Here is a 21475-nt window from a genome sequence, read left to right as displayed (position 1 = left end):
GTAATTATAGTTCAACAACATGTATGTACATAATAAGTAAATTGTATCAAATGGTTAAGTACATAGTAGTTAAGGCCACCTAATATAAAGTGGGTCATATTGTTCTAATGGGGCTGTCGAGCTGAAGATTATAAAAATAAATAATACATTAAAATATTCAAATATTGTAGGAGGTACAGTAGTTGTCCAACCTCCTGAGACATATTTGAAGACATGCAAACACAAATGAGATTTGGGAGCTAAATAACAAATAACATTTCAGTCCGTCCTTCACACAATGCTATCATATGGATTCAAGACACTTGGAATATAGCACATAAGTTGTATGGACTGTTTATATATATATATATATATATATATATATATACAGTGCCTTGCGAAAGTATTCGGCCCCCTTGAACTTTTCAACCTTTTGCCACATTTCAGGCTTCAAACATAAAGATATAAAACTGTAATTTTTTGTGAAGAATCAACAACAAGTGGGACACAATCATGATATGGAACTAAATTTATTGGATATTTCAAACTTTTTTAACAAATAAAAAATTGGGCGTGCAAAATTATTCAGCCCCTTTACTTTCAGTGCAGCAAACTCTCTCCAGAAGTTCAGTGAGGATCTCTGAATGATCCAATGTTGACCTAAATGACTAATGATGATAAATAGAATCCACCTGTGTGTAATCAAGTCTCCGTATAAATGCACCTGCTCTGTGATAGTCTCAGAGGTCCGTTTAAAGCATAGAGAGCATCATGAAGAACAAGGAACACACTAGGCAGGTCCGAGATACTGTTGTGGAGAAGTTTAAAGCCGGATTTGGATACAGAAAGATTTCCCAAGCTTTTAACATCCCAAGGAGCACTGTGCAAGCGATAATATTGAAATGGAAGGAGTATCAGACCACTGCAAATCTACCAAGACCCGGCCGTCCCTCTAAACTTTCAGCTCATACAAGGAGAAGACTGATCAGAGATGCAGCCAAGAGGCCCATGATCACTCTGTATGAACTGCAGAGATCTACAGCTGAGGTGGGAGACTCTGTCCATAGGACAACAATCAGTCGTATACTGCACAAATCTGGCCTTTATGGAAGAGTGGCAAGAAGAAAGCCATTTCTTAAAGATATCCATAAAAAGTGTCGTTTAAAGTTTGCCACAAGCCACCTGGGAGACACACCAAACATGTGGAAGAAGGTGCTCTGGTCAGATGAAACCAAAATCGAACTTTTTGGCAACAATGCAAAACGTTATGTTTGGCGTAAAAGCAACACAGCTCATCACCCTGAACACACCATCCCCACTGTCAAACATGGTGGTGGCAGCATTCAGCTGGGACAGGGAAGATGGTTAAAATTGATGGGAAGATGGATGGAGCCAAATACAGGACCATTCTGGAAGAAAACCTGATGGAGTCTGCAAAAGACCTGAGACTGGGACGGAGATTTGTCTTCCAACAAGACAATGATCCAAAACATAAAGCAAAATCTACAATTGAATGGTTCACAAATAAACATATCCAGGTGTTAGAATGGCCAAGTCAAAGTCCAGACCTGAATCCAATCAAGAATCTGTGGAAAGAACTGAAAACTGCTGTTCACAAACGCTCTCCATCCAACCTCACTGAGCTCGAGCTGTTTTGCAAGGAGGAATGGGCAAAAATTTCAGTCTCTCGATGTGCAAAACTGATAGAGACATACCCCAAGCGACTTACAGCTGTAATCGCAGCAAAAGGTGGCGCTACAAAGTATTAACTTAAGGGGGCTGAATAATTTTGCACGCCCATTTTTTCAGTTTTTTATTTGTTAAAAAAGTTTGAAATATCCAATAAATTTAGTTCCACTTCATGATTGTGTCCCACTTGTTGTTGATTCTTCACAAAAAATTACAGTTTTATATCTTTATGTTTGAAGCCTGAAATGTGGCAAAAGGTCGAAAAGTTCAAGGGGGCCGAATACTTTCGCAAGGCACTATATATATATATATATATATATATATATATATATACAGTGAGGAAAATAAGTATTTGAACACCCTGTTATTTTGCAAGTTCTCCCACTTAGAAATCATGGAGGGGTCTGAAATTGTCACCGTAGGTGCATGTCCACTTTGAGAGACATAATCTAAAAAAAAAAATCCAGAAATCACAATGTATGATTTTTTAACTATTTATTTGTATGATACAGCTGCAAATAAGTATTTGAACACCTGAGAAAATCAATGTTAATATTTGGTACAGTAGCCTTTGTTTGCAATTACAGAGGTCAAACGTTTCCTGTAGTTTTTCACCAGGTTTGCACACACTGCAGGAGGGATTTTGGCCCACTCCTCCACACAGATCTTCTCTAGATCAGTCAGGTTTCTGGGCTGTCGCTGAGAAACACAGAGTTTGAGCTCCCTCCAAAGATTCTCTATTGGGTTTAGGTCTGGAGACTGGCTAGGCCACGCCAGAACCTTGATATGCTTCTTACAGAGCCACTCCTTGGTTATCCTGGCTGTGTGCTTCGGGTCATTGTCATGTTGGAAGACCCAGCCTCGACCCATCTTCAATGCTCTAACTGAGGGAAGGAGGTTGTTCCCCAAAATCCCACAATACATGGCCCCGGTCATCCTCTCCTTAATACAGTGCAGTCGTCCTGTCCCATGTGCAGAAAAACACCCCCAAAGCATGATGCTACCACCCCCATGCTTCACAGTAGGGATGGTGTTCTTGGGATGGTACTCATCATTCTTCTTCCTCCAAACACGGTTAGTGGAATTATGACCAAAAAGTTCTATTTTGGTCTCATCTGACCACATGACTTTCTCCCATGACTCCTCTGGATCATCCAAATGGTCATTGGCAAACTTAAGACGGGCCTTGACATGTGCTGGTTTAAGCAGGGGAACCTTCCGTGCCATGCATGATTTCAAACCATGACGTCTTAGTGTATTACCAACAGTAACCTTGGAAACGGTGGTCCCAGCTCTTTTCAGGTCATTGACCAGCTCCTCCCATGTAGTTCTGGGCTGATTTCTCACCTTTCTTAGGATCATTGAGACCCCACGAGGTGAGATCTTGCATGGAGCCCCAGTCCGAGGGAGATTGACAGTCATGTTTAGCTTCTTCCATTTTCTAATGATTGCTCCAACAGTGGACCTTTTTTCACCAAGCTGCTTGGCAATTTCCCCGTAGCCCTTTCCAGCCTTGTGGAGGTGTACAATTTTGTCTCTAGTGTCTTTGGACAGCTCTTTGGTCTTGGCCATGTTAGTAGTTGGATTCTTACTGATTGTATGGGGTGGACAGGTGTCTTTATGCAGCTAACGACCTCAAACAGGTGCATCTAATTTAGGATAATAAATGGAGTGGAGGTGGACATTTTAAAGGCAGACTAACAGGTCTTTGAGGGTCAGAATTCTAGCTGATAGACAGGTGTTCAAATACTTATTTGCAGCTGTATCATACAAATAAATAGTTAAAAAAAATCATATATTGTGATTTCTGGATTTTTTTTTAGATTATGTCTCTCACAGTGGACATGCACCTACGATGACAATTTCAGACCCCTCCATGATTTCCAGGTGGGAGAACTTGCAAAATAGCAGGGTGTTCAAATACTTATTTTCCTCACTGTATATATACACACATAGTATATGGTTCAGCAATTATGTCTCTTTAATGTTGTAATTATGTTTGGAGCTCAACAGCATCAGTCCTTGTTCATTTTCAATGTATGGAAAATAGCAACTTAGACATTCTGCTAAACTTGTTGTGTTCCATTTAAGAAATAAAGCCATTGCATTTGAAACAACATCCATGTAAGTGGGACAGGTGCTGTGACACTATTGTTTTTATTCTTGTTTTATAACAGTCAGCACTGTTGAGGCTATAAGAGAGCAAGCTGGATAATGTTATTCTGGGACTAACATGTTCTAAAACTGGCCACCCCATCACAAGCCTTTCATCTGCTCGTTCAACTGCCCTGTCTGCTTCCTCCTCTTACCATTCACTTTGTCTCCTGCATCCAACTTAATTTAACCTGCAATTACTGTTGGAGCAAGACAAGCAGAATGGAAGCGATTGAAGACACCCCCCCCCCCCCCAGGCTTAGATGAGCAAGAATGTCCATGCAAAATGAAGTCACAATGTCCATCAGCAAAATCTGGTTTACCATTTTTAGAAGTGTGACTAAAGTATCAATACATTTTGGGGTCACTGTATATTGATCTGTTCAGCAGGTAGAGAGAGGTAGACAAAGAAAGGAGGGAGATAGATAGATAGATAGATAGATAGTACATACCTGGTGAATGAGGAGGGGGCGCACACATTAGCACTACTCCCTGGCCTTCCCTTACTGAAACAGCCCCTCTCGTCCGACCGCTGAACGCACCGAGATCTGCACACACACACACACACACACACACACACACACACACACACACACACACACACACACACACACACACACACAGATGTGGTGTTAGCAGTGACAGAGTGACACACCATGGCACAGAGGCAGCTGTTAACCTGTAGATTAAGGGTCAGAGATTGCATACGAGCACCTGAAAGTCGGATAAACGCTTGCGGCTCAGACAGATTTAGTATCCGTCATCCCAGCTGTGACCATTGCGTGAGCGTTCACTTTAACCCCTCGCTATACCCAAACTCTTTCGCTTAAATCTCACATCCTGACTCCCTGCTGACACAAAGGCCTAGTGGTAATTAAAACAGGTAACCTTGCTGGAAGCCTTCAATCTTATGAGTACTTTTGAAATACCAAAATGTCATTTTATGTCATAAAGAGCCAAGAATCATGGACAATCATTACAGTTCCAAGCCATGTCTGATGTTAGACTTTAGGTGATGTATTTTTAAACAATGTCATTTGAATAGGGATGCAAAGGTGAAGGTTTCCTGTCTACCACACTACTCTTGAAATCACACTGTGTAAAGAAAGTTTGAGCTCAGGCTGCGGGATTCGACAGGTGGAGCAACTGCAGTTAATCTGTTGAAGCAAATTGCATTTGCATACATCAGCATAATTAATCAGTGCAGAACAACACCATTACATTGGCGGACTGCTCCTCATAGTTGCTCATTAAGAGCAACATTATCACCCAAATGAAAATGTTGTCTCTCAGAGATTGCTCTGCAGTTGTAAAAACTTTGTCTCTATAGGTGTTGTTAGACCCTAATAAAATATGGGAGGTTGAGCCCCTCCCTAAATCAGCATGCAAATCTGTGATCACCCACTGTGAGCTCAAGGTTGAAGTGCGAGACTGCTTTGGTGACGTATCTTGCCATGTACTCACTATAGCATGAGCCAATAGCATTCGAGTGTGGGCTGCGAATGAGCATATCACTGGTTTGACCCACTGAACATATACGCCCCTTCACTGAATATGTCGGTCATTTGAATCTGAACGGAATGGATAAGCGCTAATGAGGAGTTCTATGGATTGGTCTGGCTGTGAGCTGATGGAGCAAAAAAGCTGCTGGAAATATTCATTCCACATCTTTTGGCTCAGACGTGATGTTATATTCCCTTGTGCATTTGTCGTTTATCGCTCGTGATTGCATTTGTGCCTACTGAGTGAATGGTTGTTAAAAGGTATTGTCCTCAGTCAAGTGTGCCTTGTACTGATTATGTTAGGAGAATTTGTAGGGAGGTGCGTGCCATTTTGTTTAAAAAAAAAAAATAGTTTTCTCCTGTTTTGGGGTAGAAAGGTAGTTAAGAGTACATTTCTGCTTATTTAAATTATCGTTGATTCCCCCTTCAGGAATTTGTTAACTTTTTTGTTATTTTGACCTTTACCTCCTCCTGAAGCCTTTTTGCCTCCTTTCTCATTTAATATGAAATAAATCCCTGTGGCAGGGCGGAGAGCGGGACCGGGTGTGTAGGATCACGACCCGGCCCCGCCCTCCGCCCTGCCACAATCCCTTATTTTGTTTTCCAAAAACTTGACTATTTTTGAGTGCTTGGACAGAAGAGGGGAACCAAATCCTTCTTGTTATGGTTTTCCCAACCTAGACTGGGACAAACCATAACAATGATATATGGTTTGTCTATATTCTTTAAGCTTTATAAATGTTGATTATTAAATGATGAAATATTCTAAATTAATATTAGCTGGTTGGCTTGAATGAAGATAAATAGCTTGGTTCATATTCAAATATCTGACTTTTGATTGGTGTATTGGTGAATCTAAGCAAAGACTGAGATATTGTTGAGATCTCTTCTGAAACTGAAAGAGACACATGTGAGATTACCCGGCACCTTTTTCTTGGGAGAAAAATGTAGAGAAGCAGGTTTTATTCCATTGTCCTCCATCTAATGTCACTGTCTAGAAGAAACAATGTTTTTGTGTGTGTGTGTGTGACTGTCTATGGATGGATAGGCAGTGAAAAAGTGTGTATTTTCGGGTAGTCAGAGATTCAACTACCAACCTATATGCACGATTCATTGGAACCAGATTAATTTATGTGCAGATCACTTACGGGAAAGGGGGGGAAAAAAATCTTAATTTTACATATGAGCAACAAGGACACATCTTCAGTTGCAAAGGTTCCAGGCTCTGCTGAACTTCAACTCTTTTTGGAACCAATTGTTTTAAATGTCAATTTTGGTTTAGTTTGAGAACACCATTATGAATGTCCTACTCTCAAAGCTCTCGGAAACACCAAGGGAAATGGAACATTAGCAGCATTAACCAAGGTCAGCAAATCAATTAGTGTCCCAATTAAGCATGGTTGTGCTGACATTTCAACAATTATGAAAATCTACACAACCAACATCTGACTGGAAATGACACTTCATTTGGCTTTGTGGCTACATGCCTGTAAGGAACTAAATAGGCTCTTGCGACCAAAAGCAAGCGATAAACAGCTTTTGCTCATAGAAAGTAATCAGATGCCAGTCAATGGGAAAAACCTTCAGTGGCAAGTTTACAGCAGCAAGATACAAATATCAGTAAAAAATGTATGTATTGGTAATGCTTGACAAGCAGCACAAATGCTCACTTTTGAACTAACCCTAAGTATTAAACTTAAGTGCAAATTTCATCCTGTATCTCTTGTTCTATGACATGTGTGATACCTCATATCATATGGCTTGTTGAGAAGAGATGTGCTATTTTTATTCTTTCTTTTTTTTTTTTTACTTTTGTGACTTAAGATTTTTCAAAAGTGAGTCCTGAGCCATATTTGAGAACCTGAGTATCATTGAGACTTGGGTGCTGGCTATTTCCAATTGGGATAGTAAGCAACCACCTAGCGACCCGCCATGAAGACCCCAGCAACATGCTAACAACTACTTACAAGAACACCTTACTGATATCATAGCAATGCCCTAGCAACAACCCAGAATATCTTAGTATTGTGGTGTGGAGCTTTGCAAGTTAATTTATAGTAGTTTATTTATTAATTTTTCAGTTTAATTGTATGCACCATGTGAATGTGTTCCAACAAGCTGAGACATGTGGGTAATTAATCGTTTTCTCATTGTGACTTAAGACAGAACAGAAGACAGGAGCATGTAGGATAAGAGGAGAGCTGTTTCATCCGCCCTGGTTGTGGGTGGTGTTGATTAGCTCCTTTCAGACTGAAGAGAGGCAGTTTTATATTTACACAGGAGCAATGCTGATAATACAGGGTGACATTACTCACTGGGAGCTGGTTTCTGCACACCAACAAATTCATTCCAAACAAACACACTTTAAAGTCAACATTAAATGGTTTCCCACAACTTATTTTACCTCCATAATGCACCATATATTCGAGTGAAAAAGGATAAACAACAAAAAATAAATGTATGTAGGTTGTAGGTTGATTTAATCTGCATTCCCTGCTGGAAAAACCAGCATAGACCAGCTACCAGCAAGACCAGCATATGTTGTGTTTTGGTGCTGGTATGCTGGTGACCAGCATGGGATGCTGGTATGCTGGTGACCAGCATGGGATGCTGGTATGCTGATGCTGGTATGCTGGTGACCAGCATGGGATGCTGGTGTGCTGGTATGCAAGCTGTATGCATTTATTAAATGCATCCCATGCTGGTCACACCAGCACCAACATTGGATGCTGGTTATAAACATTGGAAACTATGCAGGTCAACAGTAATAGATGTTAAGGATGGTAGCCTGTTCACCAGGATGGAATGCTGGACAGCTACACTGAATTTTGGTATGATGAAAATCATGAAAATACAAGCTTAAATTAATGTAACAAGTTCATTTAATAATAACAATTATTTAACAAAAAACAACACTCAGGACGACAGAACAAATAAACAAAAGAACATACACATCAACATTTAGTAATTTACCTGAAAAAGCAGGATCAATACAGTAATGATGACAGAACAGAACGATATAAACAGAGCATACACATCAACATGTACTAATCTATCTGAAAAGGTAGGCAACTGTTAGCAGGTTACTGTTGACAAGGACAAATGTGTAGTACAAAGCACAAAGCAGTCGACTCATTTTTGTCTCAAATGGAACCACATAGTCAAATTTTAAAGTTTTTTTTTAGTCTGTTAATGTCCATTATTTTTTCTGTAATGAACCGTCCGGCCTTTATCCATCTGGCCTGCGACTCTGTCTCCTCCACATTCTTTTTGTCAAGCCACTCCTTGAAGCAGACTGAAAAGAAATGAACAGATAAATAGTGATGCTTGTGTCGCACCAGAACAAATAAAAATGTATTACTCCATAACCCAGTACTTGGCATCCCACAATGACCTTGTGGCTACTGCTACCTTTTAATGTCTGAAGTTTCTGGGGGTTAAAGGCTGCCTGCTGGTTTTGGTTGTGGGGCATTCCTTCCCTGTGAGACTCCTTTCCGCCAGAGTCTTAGTGCCCCAGATTGCCACTGCCAACTCCTTCACAAATAAGGAATCCCGCGTGCTGTTTTGTATCCTTGACCAGGCCTCTCTGCGCACTCGAACATCTCCCCCAAATGAATCTGACAAAATTAAAAACAAAAATAATCAAGGTACTAGATTGTACAAATGTATACAAAATGTATTTTAAGTGTACTGTAGTTGGGGGTTCTTATATTAATCCATGCACACAGATGACTGACCCTTACTGAAAAATAAGTTTATTCAAGTGTTCCATTAGTATACTTCTTTTAAACTAAAAATAAGAAAATATACTTTCAGTCTACATTTTATATACTTCTCAAAAAATATACTTTACTTAAGTATACTTTATAAAATGAACTTGAAGTATTCTTCTTTTTCGTAAGGGGAGATGCTGTACCTCATCTCCTTCTGAAGATACAGAGGGTTCCACCTCATTCAAACAGCCAGACTCTGCAACTATATACAAAATAATGTCAATGTATTCAATATGTATATTTACCCTCTTGCATCAGGGCCTATTGTTTGGTAAATATGGACCATGATAGATTTCAGATATCTGTGACTGTGAGTGATATATATATATATATCACACACACACACACACACACACACACACACACGTATATCCTTACTTTGTAAGGTCTCCTTTGGGCTTGGGGCTCCAGGGTCTTTTGACAGTTAGAAAGAAAACAAACATATCACAAATATGACAGATGATGGAAAACATGACAGGGGGAGGGGGTCTCCTCCTTACCACTGCACTTTGCTGTTGATGAGGATTTCAGTGCCTTCAGCAATTGTTGCTGCAATTGCATGTTTAGAGAACATAGTTCTTTATTCTCTGCCTCAATTTCTGTTCTGAGTTTCTCCTGCTCCTCTAACCTATAATAGATGGACATGTATGTCATGATTAGCTGACATTATAAGAAAAAGAAAAAAAAATCTATATATATCTATATCTTTCTATATATATCTGACAAGCAGATTAAATCAAACATTGGGCTAAAGATCAATTCTCTTGTCAGAACACATTAATTCAAAAACCACTTACTTGTTTTTAGTTTCCTGCAGTTGCAGAGACATATTGTTTATTTTTTTTATGTAGAGCTGTTGCTTCTTTTTAGCCTCCTCAAAAAGTTTTTCTGGTACAACCCCACCACCATCATCATCATCATCCTCTTCTGACAATGAGTCAGACAGGGTATGAGCTCTCATTATCTTGCTTGGAGTTGGGCAGAGTGGAGACTGTTTTCTTCTAATTTTTCTCTCTTTTAGCAAGGTTAAGAGATTATTTTGTTTGGCCTCTTCTGCAGCTTTTTTCTGATTTGTCTACATGGATAACATGGATAAAAGCATAATTAGGAAAAAGCACCTCAGTGTATTGCAAGACTCCCATCCAAACAAAACAAACAAGGCATTGTAAAAGCAATTACCCTATATGATTATTGAATAGAATAATGATTGGAGCCTAATATTATCACTTGATAATGGTGATAATTTGATAACCTGTATCTGGGCAGAGACACAAAAATACATTGCAGTACATACATGACTTATGTAGTACATGCCCTGTAGTTACATTCAAGTGCCACAAGATGGCAATAGCTGTAATAACAGTTGGCAATAGCTGTAATTACAGTTAACAGGAAAAACGGGAGCAGATCAGCAGCAGCCAATAACATTAATTTAACCATTTTACACAACTATTAAGTTAGCTAACATCGGAAATAAAACAGCAATATCAACTTTACATGTGTTGCTTTGGCGTCCTCCGCCTCAGAGCGCGACCGTGGAGGCGTGGTCTCCTTCAGAAGTCTCACACGGACCCGCTTACCCTTGGCCAGTTCCTCCTCGATCTCTTCTCTGGACTCTGGAATGTTAATAACACTGAATGTAAGTACTTGAAAGCACCTGCTATAACGTTATATTCTGTCATGCAATACTAACACCGGTAGCATTGCGTCCTCTGTCCTAAGCGCTTACTAGCTTTGCTAGCGCGTTAGCCAATACTCGCATCCCAGTTAATACACGTTAGTAAGTATATTAAAGTTAAAGTATTTCCAAGTTGGACATTTCTGTTATTGATGAACTGTTGGAGATAAATTACGACTCACCCTTTAGGAACAATATTTGTCCCTTGAAAAACTTCTCTTGCCAGCGCACCCAGTAAGTTTTAGTGAGGTCACTAACGTTGAGGTCAAAGTCCTTAATGTAGGATATGGGGACGATTTCTTTACACCCGTCCTCTATATATTTCACATAGGCGAACATATTTAATTTTTTATTCTATTTTATAGTTTAAAGTAGATTTGTTGAGTGAAGTTGTCTGTAAAATGTCAAGTAACGGTTACCTCACGAGCGAATTTAACTCTAACGGCGGGAAGCGCGAGATGCACTGTTGCCTTGGTTACAGACTACCGTACAGTCTGTATAGTGTATCTTAGCTCCCACTATAGAATGATAAAGTTAAAGGGTTTATTAAACACGTCTGTATAACACAACACAGTTCCACAATGATTATAATGTTGAATCAACAACTCTCTAAAGCAGTTTCAACAATAGCAGAATAAAGCAGTCTTATAATCTTCATGGAGGAGGATTTATTTCAGAACTGTTGAATTGAGGCTGCATCAGTTGTACAAAATAATCTGGCAGAGTCACACCTTTTAGTGCAGTAATCCAAGTCATCTAGTTGGCAAATTGCTGGTAAACTAATATAAATAGTTCAATTAATACAGACAGTCAAAGGATTAGAAAACATTTCCAACAATGTTACCTGAATAATATGATTTATTAATGGCTTATTTTATTTAAGGGCTGTATGAGGCATAGATTTTAGTAATGTAATTACTATGTAAATTCAACATCATATTCATGTCTGTTAATTATTATGTCCTTTTTAATTTTAGAATGTCAAAACGCAAGTACAAATTGTACTTAGAGCCTAAGAGCAGAGTTACATTTCCCTGTGCAAGACTGAAAAGAGGACATTTGGATGTAAGTCAGTTCATGAGAAATATGTTGTAATCCTGGGTATCAATATTATATAATTATATTGTATTCAAAGAATGTATGAATTCATTCTTACCTGAAGATGTTCCTTTAAAGGTGGCAGATGGTTCAGGAGATGCAGATGTTGAGGTGAGAGAGTAATTTTTTAAAAAAATTTTTTTATTAAAAGTACATAATTTCCCATTAGGCTACTACATTGAGTACAGTTTTTTTACTCTGTGCTTGTGCCATCTCTTCATGATCCTGTGCAGACCATGTCTCCATCTGGCGATATTCAGCTGGATCCAGATGACACGGCCAACATGGTGAGCTCTTTTACCAACCACACCTGCAGGCTTGTGGCATGTTGTTTTTGAAATTGTTGTCTAAAAGTTACTCCTGGTTGTTCAGGTTTTGGCTTTCACCGGTGACCACATAGATCAAGGGGACAGAATCAATCCACACCTGAGCACTGCAGATGTTGAGGTGAGTGAGAGATGGATCTACTTTTTAAATTAGGGAATGACATAATTGGGCTTTACTACATTAAGTACTGTTCTTCTTGATCCTGTGCAGACAATGTCTCCATCTGGCGATCTTCGTCTTCAGCTGGATCCAGATGTCACGGCCAACATGGTGAGCTCTTCTACCAACCACACCTACAGGCTTGTGGCATGTTGTTGTTGTTGTTGTTGAAATTGTTGTCTAAAAGTAGGGCTGGGTATCGTTTAAAGAAATTCGATACCGATACCTTGACTTCGATACCGGTTCCTGAACGATATTTTTTCCGATACCAATTTTATTAAAAAATCCGTTTTAACAACATTACCTCAAAAAATGAAAAGTGAACAGAGATTATGTGCTGAATTAGGTCGTTGTAGTCCAAGCTCAAGGATGCAGAAGTTACGAGAGGGTAAGTCAAAATGTTCGGTTGTTGGATGTAGTAACCCACACGCTTTATTACACCGTCTCCAAGCATCAGAACCTCTTCAAAGTGCCTGGTTGAGTTTTATTTTTTACGGAAATGTACCCACATCTGTAGGTAAAGTCATTTTTGTGTGCGCGAACGCGAAGCACTTCAAGGTTAACTACTTCAGCAACAACAGGGTTTTTCCTGCATTGAATTTGTTTTTTTTTTGTCCCGCCAAAATCTTATTTGATCGGTGAGTAATGTAGATGAACTGCTGCGCGTGACAGGGCGTGTGTTTAACTGAAAGAACGAGCAGAGAGCGAGACTCGGTCGCACGCGCGCGCGCACTCTCTCTCTCTTCGGAGCCAGGCGAAAGTGTAAACAAGACTTCACCGTCTCCAAACTGGACGCTGTCTTGCTCTCTCTCCCTCGCACATATTAATCAAAATAAATCGATACGGTGGTAAAAGGTCAGAAGGCCAAAGTTTAATGTGGAGCATTCGGAGATATTGTTTTCTGAATTACCGTGTGAATTGTGCTAAATAAGTACAACATGACCAAAATGTCATATCCTATTTCATACCCCGATAACAATACATATCCTGATAACAGGGCTCTACGGTAACTTTTTTTATTAGGAGCACTAGTGCTCCTAATAAAAAAATCTAGGAGCACAGTCCAAAATTTAGGAGCACAGATAATTGAACGTTTTTCAACTACACAATATAACTGTGCCACATATAACATGCACAAGTATGGAGAGCATGAGAAAAGAGAATTCAGAAACATAGCATCTTACAGAAGTTTATGTGATGAAGTCAGGGTCGGCGTGACTGAGACTCGTGCTTTTATTACTCAAAACAATAATAAACAAAAGGCGCGCGCACACAGCGCTTGCACTGTAGCCGCCTACAGCAATAACAACACCTTTTCACTTTCTCCGATCACTCTCTCCACCTCTGACGTACGAGTCCTAGTCCACCTCTCTCTCGTCTGTGGCTTATATCCTGTCTCTCCACTGCAATAAGACACCGGTGTTCGTCATTTGCACTTGACCTACTTACGTACCGCTTGTCTCCTTTCTCTCTCTCCCGTTACAGACCGCGCTGAACCACGCCCCCCTCGCCACAGTTTACCTTTACCTACCTTCCTCAATTAATAAAATATCATGAGTTACTGTTGGAATTTCTGTAACTCATGATATTTATTTGCATCAGGTTTATGGAATAAAGAATAAGTTAACGCTATAGTTTAACTGCTTAGTAAGGTCATCACTCTTCCACTGACAAACATGGCGTTAGCTAGATTTGTGGGTAATCTAATTTAGCAAATGTAGCTGATGTTAAAGAGTATTTAGAAGCTGATGAATTAGGGAGAAATGATAGGACTGTTTGCTAGAACTGCCACACTGTTTCAGAATTAAATCTACAATCTAGTCTGTCAACATGTATCCTCCACCATTGTCATTAATTGGCTGTTATAAACCCCAATACCGATTTAAATGAAATGAGTTCAGATTGGCCAATAATATCGGACGGCCAAATAATCGTTTGGGCTCTACGTCAAATGCTATATACCGTCATATCGCGACAGCCCTACTGGTCAGTCATACATTTCTTAGTTTACTGTCATTGTATGTAGACACATGCACTCAGGAATGTTTTCTCTTTAAATTTTTTGTAGATGTCTTCATCTGGTCACTTTCTGCTTACATCTGAGCTGCAACCAAGTGACATGGCCCAGCAGTTTAGTTGTGATTCATCATCTGAAGGCAGTGTTTCTGAAGTTGATTCGGAAATTCCAGATATTCCAGAAGATGATCCATTCAGACAGATAGGTTTTGATACAGACATGGATTCAGTACTAATGTCAGCAGGTACAACGACAAAGGCTGAGGCACTGCTCATGGTGATGAGTCATGCAGCCAGACATAATATAACAGGGACACAACTTCATGACTTATTACAGCTCATAAATACTCTGTTTGGCAAAGAGGTGTTACCCAGATCAAAATATTTGTTCAATAAGGTCTTTAAAAACAACTCCGACATTGTGGAGTTCCACTTCTACTGCAAAACCTGTAAAGTATACATTGGCACAAAAGAAGACATACAAGAAAAAAACATTGCACAGTGTGCAATCTGTAGTGCTTCAGTTGAAATCAGTTCCTTGAACAGTGCAAGCTTTTTATCAACATACCAATTGCACCTCAAATCCAGACGCTGCTTGAAAATCCTCAGATTCAAAACAGCATGAGCTACAGACACCAAAGGCCACATAATGAGCATGTTATCTCGGACATATATGATGGTGAAATGTATCGAAACTTGTCCAGACCTGGTGGAATTCTGTCAGATCCAAACAATTTGTCATATAATTTCAATTCTGATGGCTCGCCTGTGTACAAGTCTTCCAGATTTTCTATATGGCCCATAAACCTGCATTTAAACGAGCTCCCTCCCAAAATGAGATTTCAGAATGTAGTGCTTGCAGGTCTTTGGTTTGGTACTCAAGAGCCAGTTATGTCTATTTTTCTCAGACCCTTTGTTGATCAGGCCAAAACACTGACATCCAGAGGTATGTCTTGGAGAAAAAATGGAACGTGTGTGCACAGCAAAATTGTTGGGTTATGTTGTTGTGTAGACTCAAAGGCAAGACCAGCCATGCAAAACACCACACAGTTTAATGGGTACTTTGGTTGAGGCTTCTGTTTACATCCTGGTACTCTAGTAGAGAAACAGGTGAAGTACACTGTGACTGACACAGAATATACTGACAGAGAAGCGAAGAAAATGCTGGCAGATATGGAGCAAGCAGTAGCACAAAACAGAAGTGTCAGAGGAGTGAAAGGTCCATCACCACTCATAAACATGCCCTATTTTGATATAGTGCAAAGACTTTTTTGCAAAGATGAGTGATGGTGTTTATGGAGAAATCCAGAATATTGTATCCTTTCCTTCAGAAGGGGTACAGAAATTGTTCTCCTTTTCAAAAAAGCTTTATACAAATACCTTCTTTCCTTTATCACAAGGTTATGGGTTTGTCTCACATATCCGACTTGTAAGTGGAAGCCTTTTTTCGCCAGTGTGTCTGATTTCAGTAGACCGGTTAGAGCAGAAATGCATGGTTTTAAAAACGGGTGATCAGACGTACATTTGCGACTTTCCAAATGCATATGAGAGAGACTAGTCTTAATCATAGATGGTCATTCTGTTAGTTGTTGGTGGTGATGATATAAGCCCTTTCTGTTTAATATGATTTCTTGCCTTGAGTGCGAAGACCTTTCCATGAATGGAACTGGTTAAGGTGTCATTAGACGGCCTAAATGTGAACTTGGGTCATGTGATAACAGGAAGTGTTTTTTATATGTGAGTCTGATACTGCTTCGACATTTCTGTTCGACTATTTTATATTTGAGCAGTTTGACTATTTATATGCGAGTCTGATACTGCTTCGACATTTCTGTTTGATTATCTTATATTTGAGTGTGATACTGCCTTGCTACTCCTGTTTTAATGATTCTTCTCAGCTTTGCTGTTTCTGTTGTGTGTTGCTATGTAGGTACTATTTATATACATTTATTTATTTATTTATTTATTTGTATCTGGTTGTTTCACTGTAAAGCACTTTGGTCAGCCGAGTGGCATTTTTAAACGTGCTAAACAAATAAAGTGACCTTGACCAAGCCCTGAAAAAAAACAGAAAAGAAAAAACAGACAGGGCTTATCATTACTATCAAACAGAGATTGGTGACCACTGGGCTAGTGAGTGGACCTAGGCCTATACATTTAGATTATTATGTGACAATACTGATCCCTAAGGTCTAAGGAACAGTGAACTTCCATGCTGAAACTATAATCACCATGTTTGACAGATGAGGTGGTCTTTCAAGGGTCATTATTTCTCCAACAAACTGGTTTATAAAGTTACTGCAATGTAATTTTTGATTAAACATCCTCCACAATACAGTGACACCGGATGCTTGTAGGAACATTGTTAATGCAATCTCTTATATTGGTGTACATTGCTTGTTAACTGACTGTTACAGGCCATATTACCACAAAGGCTAGAAAATGTAAATGGTTAAAGAAACATGTATTCATCTCACACATCAAGTATTAAGAGCGATTAAAGGAGAACTTACTGAAAATTATAAGAATTTTATATAAGAATTAAAAATTCCCCAGAGTTCTCCTTTAAGCATTCTAATTTATTAATGTGAATACTGAATGCACTGTATATATTGTCATGGTAGTAATGGTATCAAATAATTCCTATAAATGTGAATGTAACGTGCAAATATTCTGTTGCAATAATAAACTTATTTCGAACAGATGTTAATGTTCAAGAATCTTTAGTTTATTTATTGTAATGAATTTGTATAAGAAAAATAGTGGTATGTGTTGGCCAAGTATTTATGTACTGCCCTTAAAGAACTTCTTGACATTGCAAGCCTAATTTCTATTTAACTGTCTTCTTTTTCAGTACTTTAAACAAGTAACTTATTAAATGGACCGTGTAAGTACTGGCTGCATAAATGTGTACAAAATAATGAGCTAAAGTATATCACACAAGACCATGCTGGTAGACCAGCATCACCAACAAGACCATGCTGGTAGACCAGCATCATTAATGAGACCTTGCTGGTTGACCACCATCACCAGCAAGACCATGCTGGTAGACCAGCATCATTAATGAGACCTTGCTGGTTGACCACCATCACCAGCAAGACCATGCTGGTAGACCAGCATCATTAATGAGACCTTGCTGGTTGGCCAGCATCACCAGCAAGACCATGCTGCTAGACCAGCATCATTAATGAGACCTTGCTGGTTCACCAGCAAGACCATGCTGGTAGACCAGCATCATTAATGAGACCCTGCTGGTTGACCAGCATCACCAGCAAGACCATGCTGGTAGACCAGCAAGACCATGCTGCTAGACCAGCATCATTAATGAGACCTTGCTGGTAGACCAGCATCACCAGCAAGACCATGCTGGTAGACCAGCATGGTCTTGCTGGTCCACCAGCTAAACCAGCATAAACCAGCATAGACCAGCATAAACCAGCATAGACCAGCATGGAAATTATGCTGGTCTATGCTGGTTTTTCCAGCAGGGTTGTGATTGATTCAATCTGTATCTGCATAAACATGCATGTTGTCTGGAATTGATAGGTGCCAAACACTGTAAGCAACTAGTTTTTATCTTTTAAGGGTTTAAAACACCGGGCTGCAAATATGGCCGTTTTGACACAACAATGCAGCATAAATCACTTCCACTGAAAAATGGCTGATCTTTGCCCTTGTCTGTTATAACATTTGGCAGCTGAAAAATCACAGTGCGTTACATTCCCTGGTGCAACATATGATATGAAAAGCACATCCTTGAAATAATATATAGATATATAGATGTGTAGAGCATTACAGAATACAGCTTACAATACAACAGGTCAACAAATGTCCACGACAGCACTTTACAATGCAAATGTGAAAGAAGAAAATATAACTATAGTTATAATGGCTTTACAAATAATTTGACATTGTACTACTGCTTTACAAGGCATAAACATAGAAATTCGGACAGTGTGTCATATAATCCTGGTTGTTATTTCAAAATAAAAGTACTAATTAAAGCGGTCTGGTTTACCTACCAAGGAATTTCCTTTGGGCAGATATTAAAGGGGAATAATAACCTTAAACTTTTCAGATGGAAATCAAATCCATAGTTAGGAACATTAAGTGCTTGCACATTCTGATATATTGTAAAATCCCTGAAAACAATATTAGCGTCCTGTGTTTTCAGAATGAAAGGTCACTTTTAAAAGGTCGCTCAAGCAAATACACAGAAAAGTACAGCAAATATGTAGTTAACTGAAATTACTGAACATAAAGAGAAAGCCAAAATAAAAAGAGAAAATATCTGGCTAATTAACTGAAAACAATTATTCACATTTAGATAAAAGATTTAACATTGGTTAAACAATTTTAGAGAGCTTTGTGTGTTCCCTTTCAAAAAGCTACACTTATGATGCTGCGCTGAAAAGCGCATTGGGAACAGCTTTAGGTGTGACCAGCTGTGAATAGGTGTGCAACACGTCAATGAACATTGTTTTGCTTTGTGTGTTTGGGGGAAGAGCATGCTGCTCTTGCGTTGCGGCAGGGCAGGTGCATATTTGACATATTTGACTATCGTGGGTGCTGAGGCTCTGGGGTATTCTGTGATGCCGCAGGTAGAAGAGACACTTGCTGGTTATCTCTCGCCATGCTCGGCATCATCGCTAAAGAGACCCACTCTCCCCACAAAGCTGTGCAGGACCACCTCCACGCTTATCAGGCAGCAGGTCAGGCTGGTGCTGCCCTGCACACTATGGCAGTGTTACAGGCGTACTAGGCTAATCTGTTGAAGGTCCTGAGTGCGGGCACCATGGTTGAAAAGGCTTTCTCTGAGCTTCGTCGAGCCATGGATCTGTCTCCCTGCATGACCAAGCAGACGGCTCATGCCATTGGCCGGTCTATGTCTGCATTAGTCAGCACGGAGACACACTTATTGCTTAACCTATCGGGCATCAGCGACAAGGACAAAACTTTCCTTCTCGATGCCCGGTTTCGCCTTGTGGCTTATTTGGTGATGCTATGAATATAGCTATCACCAGGTTCCAGGAGGCAAAAAGTCACGAGGAAGCCTTCGGGCAATTCCTTCCTCGACACTCAGGGGGAGGGGCCGTCGGCCACCCAGCCCACCCCGGTCCTTCTAGACAGGAGGCTCAGAAACAGAGCGCGGCAAGTCGTGCTCCCCCTCGTAAAGACTGGGGACAGGCTCGTTGCCCTCAGCAGCCCCCAAAGCAAGACCTCAGGGGAGTAATTTCTAAGAGGAAATTAATCCAGCCTTGTGGGGGTAGCTCCCCTCATGTAACATCCACTTCGGCCCTCCCAGTACTCCCACGAAACCTCTCCATTCCCGCCGCCTCTGGTATTTCGGGAGTTAGAGACTTCCAACGAAAAGTTGGGTGTACCGTTGATTCCTGCCATAGTCCAGGACATGGAACACGACATCCCCTCAACAGGAAGTGTCAAAATGAATACCCATCTCAGAGAACCTGGCAGCGTGGAAACTTCTGCCAGGTATTTCTATGTGGGTCCTAAGAACAGTAGAAAAAGGCTACAGAATTAAATTCGCTCGCCGCCCTCCGTGTTTCAACGGCGTGGTCCCCACTACCGTAAAACCGGAGCAGGCATGTCTACTGTGGAAAGAACTGCAAAATCACTTGGTCAAAGGGGCCATAGAACGTGTTCCCCTTCCAGAGAAAGAGTCAGGTTTTTACCGCAGATACTTCCTGGTTCCAAAGAAGGGTGGGGGGTTGTGTCCGATCTTAGATCTTCGAGGCTTGAATCGCTCAGTCAGGGTGTTCAAGTTCAAGATGCTAACTATCAAGACGGTCGTGTCACAAATCCAACATCACGATTGGCTGGTCACGATCGATCTGATGGACGCATATTTTCATATAGAAATTCTGCCACAGCACAGGAAGTTCCTGAGGTTCGCTTTAGCCTTCCAGTATCGGGTTCTTCCAATCGGCCTTGCCCTATCACATTCACGAAATGCATGGATGCAGCACTGGCTCCTTTGCGACTCCGGAGCATCCATATTCTGAATTACATAGACAACTGGCTGATACTAGCACAGTCTCAAGAACTGGCAGTTCAGTACAGGGATATTGTCTTAGCTCATCTGGTTTCTCTGGGTCTGAGACTCAACATCAAAAACAGCGTTCACTCTCCCACCCAGGGAATTACCTATCTGGGAGTTATATGGAATTCGATCACAATGCGGGCACAATTGTCTCCCGCTCGAATCACGTCCATTCAGAACACCCTGAGAAAAGTCAGGCTAGGTCAAGGTTGCACTGTTCGTCAGAATCAACGAATACTAGGTCTCATGGCGTCTGCATCCACGGTGATCCCTTTGGGCCTTCTGCACATGAGACAACTTCAGCTGTGGCTAAAAGCCAGGGGATTTCTTACAAGGGCCAGTCCCCTAAGGCAAAATAAGGGTTACGTGCCGCGTGCTTTGTTCCCATTCTATGTGGTTCAGACCCTGGTTTCTTACCTTGGGTCCACTTTAGGTGTGTCTTGTCGTCGCAGGTTGCTAATGACAGACACCTCCCTGATGGGCTGGGGAGTGGTCTTAAGTGGTTGTCCAGCCCAAGGGGAATGGGAGGGTCATCAGCTCGGTTGGCACATCAACTGCCTCGAGCTGATGGCGGTATTTCTGGCCCTGAAATACTTCCTCCAGCATCTGAGAGGCTGCCATGTCCTAGTGCGGGTGGACAACACAGCAGCAGTCTCCTACATAAATCATCAAGGAGGTCTACGTTCTTGATGAATTCTCTGGCAAGTCAGATTCTCCTTTGGGCCCAGGGCAAGTTCCTGTCACTCAGGGTAGTTTATATCCCTGGATGCCTGAATGTGGGAGCAGATTTACTCTCCAGACAGAAGATACCGACGGGGGAGTGGAAACTCCACCCCGAGGTAGTGGAACAAATCTGGGTGAGATTTTACAGGGCAGAAGTGGACCTCTTCGCCTCTCAACAGACAGCGCAATGTCCCCTCTACTTCTCTCTGAGTATGGACACGATGGCGCATATGCATTCCCCCGGTTTCTCTGCTCCCGGGAGTCTTGGCCAGAGTTCGCCAGCAAGGATCTTGCCTCTTACTGATAGCGCCGCATT

The 21475-nt window shown here is 40.7% G+C and overlaps 3 protein-coding genes across 4 annotated transcripts in view; 1 reads left to right on the top strand and 2 right to left on the bottom strand.

The window, feature by feature from the left end:
• LOC127661925 (contactin-5-like) overlaps positions 1–21475 on the bottom strand; it is a 360754-nt gene that overhangs the window by 124094 nt on the left and 215185 nt on the right. For both annotated transcript variants that reach the window (XM_052152886.1, XM_052152887.1), the window contains exon 6: positions 4275–4370. In XM_052152886.1, coding sequence (XP_052008846.1) covers positions 4275–4370 — 96 coding nt within the window. The remainder of the gene's footprint in view (positions 1–4274; positions 4371–21475) is intronic.
• LOC127661930 (uncharacterized) lies at positions 8770–11516 on the bottom strand. The gene is made up of 7 exons (XM_052152895.1): positions 10958–11516; positions 10595–10713; positions 9895–10172; positions 9598–9725; positions 9476–9511; positions 9241–9299; positions 8770–8941 (listed from the first exon to the last, which is right to left on the bottom strand). Exons 1-7 carry the CDS (start codon positions 11112–11114, stop codon positions 8861–8863), a joined length of 858 nt encoding a protein of 285 aa, XP_052008855.1. The 5' UTR covers positions 11115–11516; the 3' UTR covers positions 8770–8860.
• LOC127661929 (uncharacterized) lies at positions 10479–15706 on the top strand. Its single transcript, XM_052152893.1, has 7 exons — positions 10479–10736; positions 11753–11840; positions 11952–11984; positions 12107–12160; positions 12246–12320; positions 12411–12470; positions 14428–15706. The coding sequence occupies exons 2-7, from the start codon at positions 11754–11756 to the stop codon at positions 14998–15000; spliced, it is 882 nt and encodes a 293-aa protein (XP_052008853.1). The 5' UTR covers positions 10479–10736; position 11753; the 3' UTR covers positions 15001–15706.

The sequence above is a fragment of the Xyrauchen texanus genome, chromosome 21, assembly GCF_025860055.1.
Source record: "Xyrauchen texanus isolate HMW12.3.18 chromosome 21, RBS_HiC_50CHRs, whole genome shotgun sequence".
NCBI classification, from domain to species: domain Eukaryota; kingdom Metazoa; phylum Chordata; class Actinopteri; order Cypriniformes; family Catostomidae; genus Xyrauchen; species Xyrauchen texanus.
The sequence above is the reverse complement of the archived record's forward strand: the minus strand, read 5'-3'. Positions and strand labels throughout refer to the sequence as shown.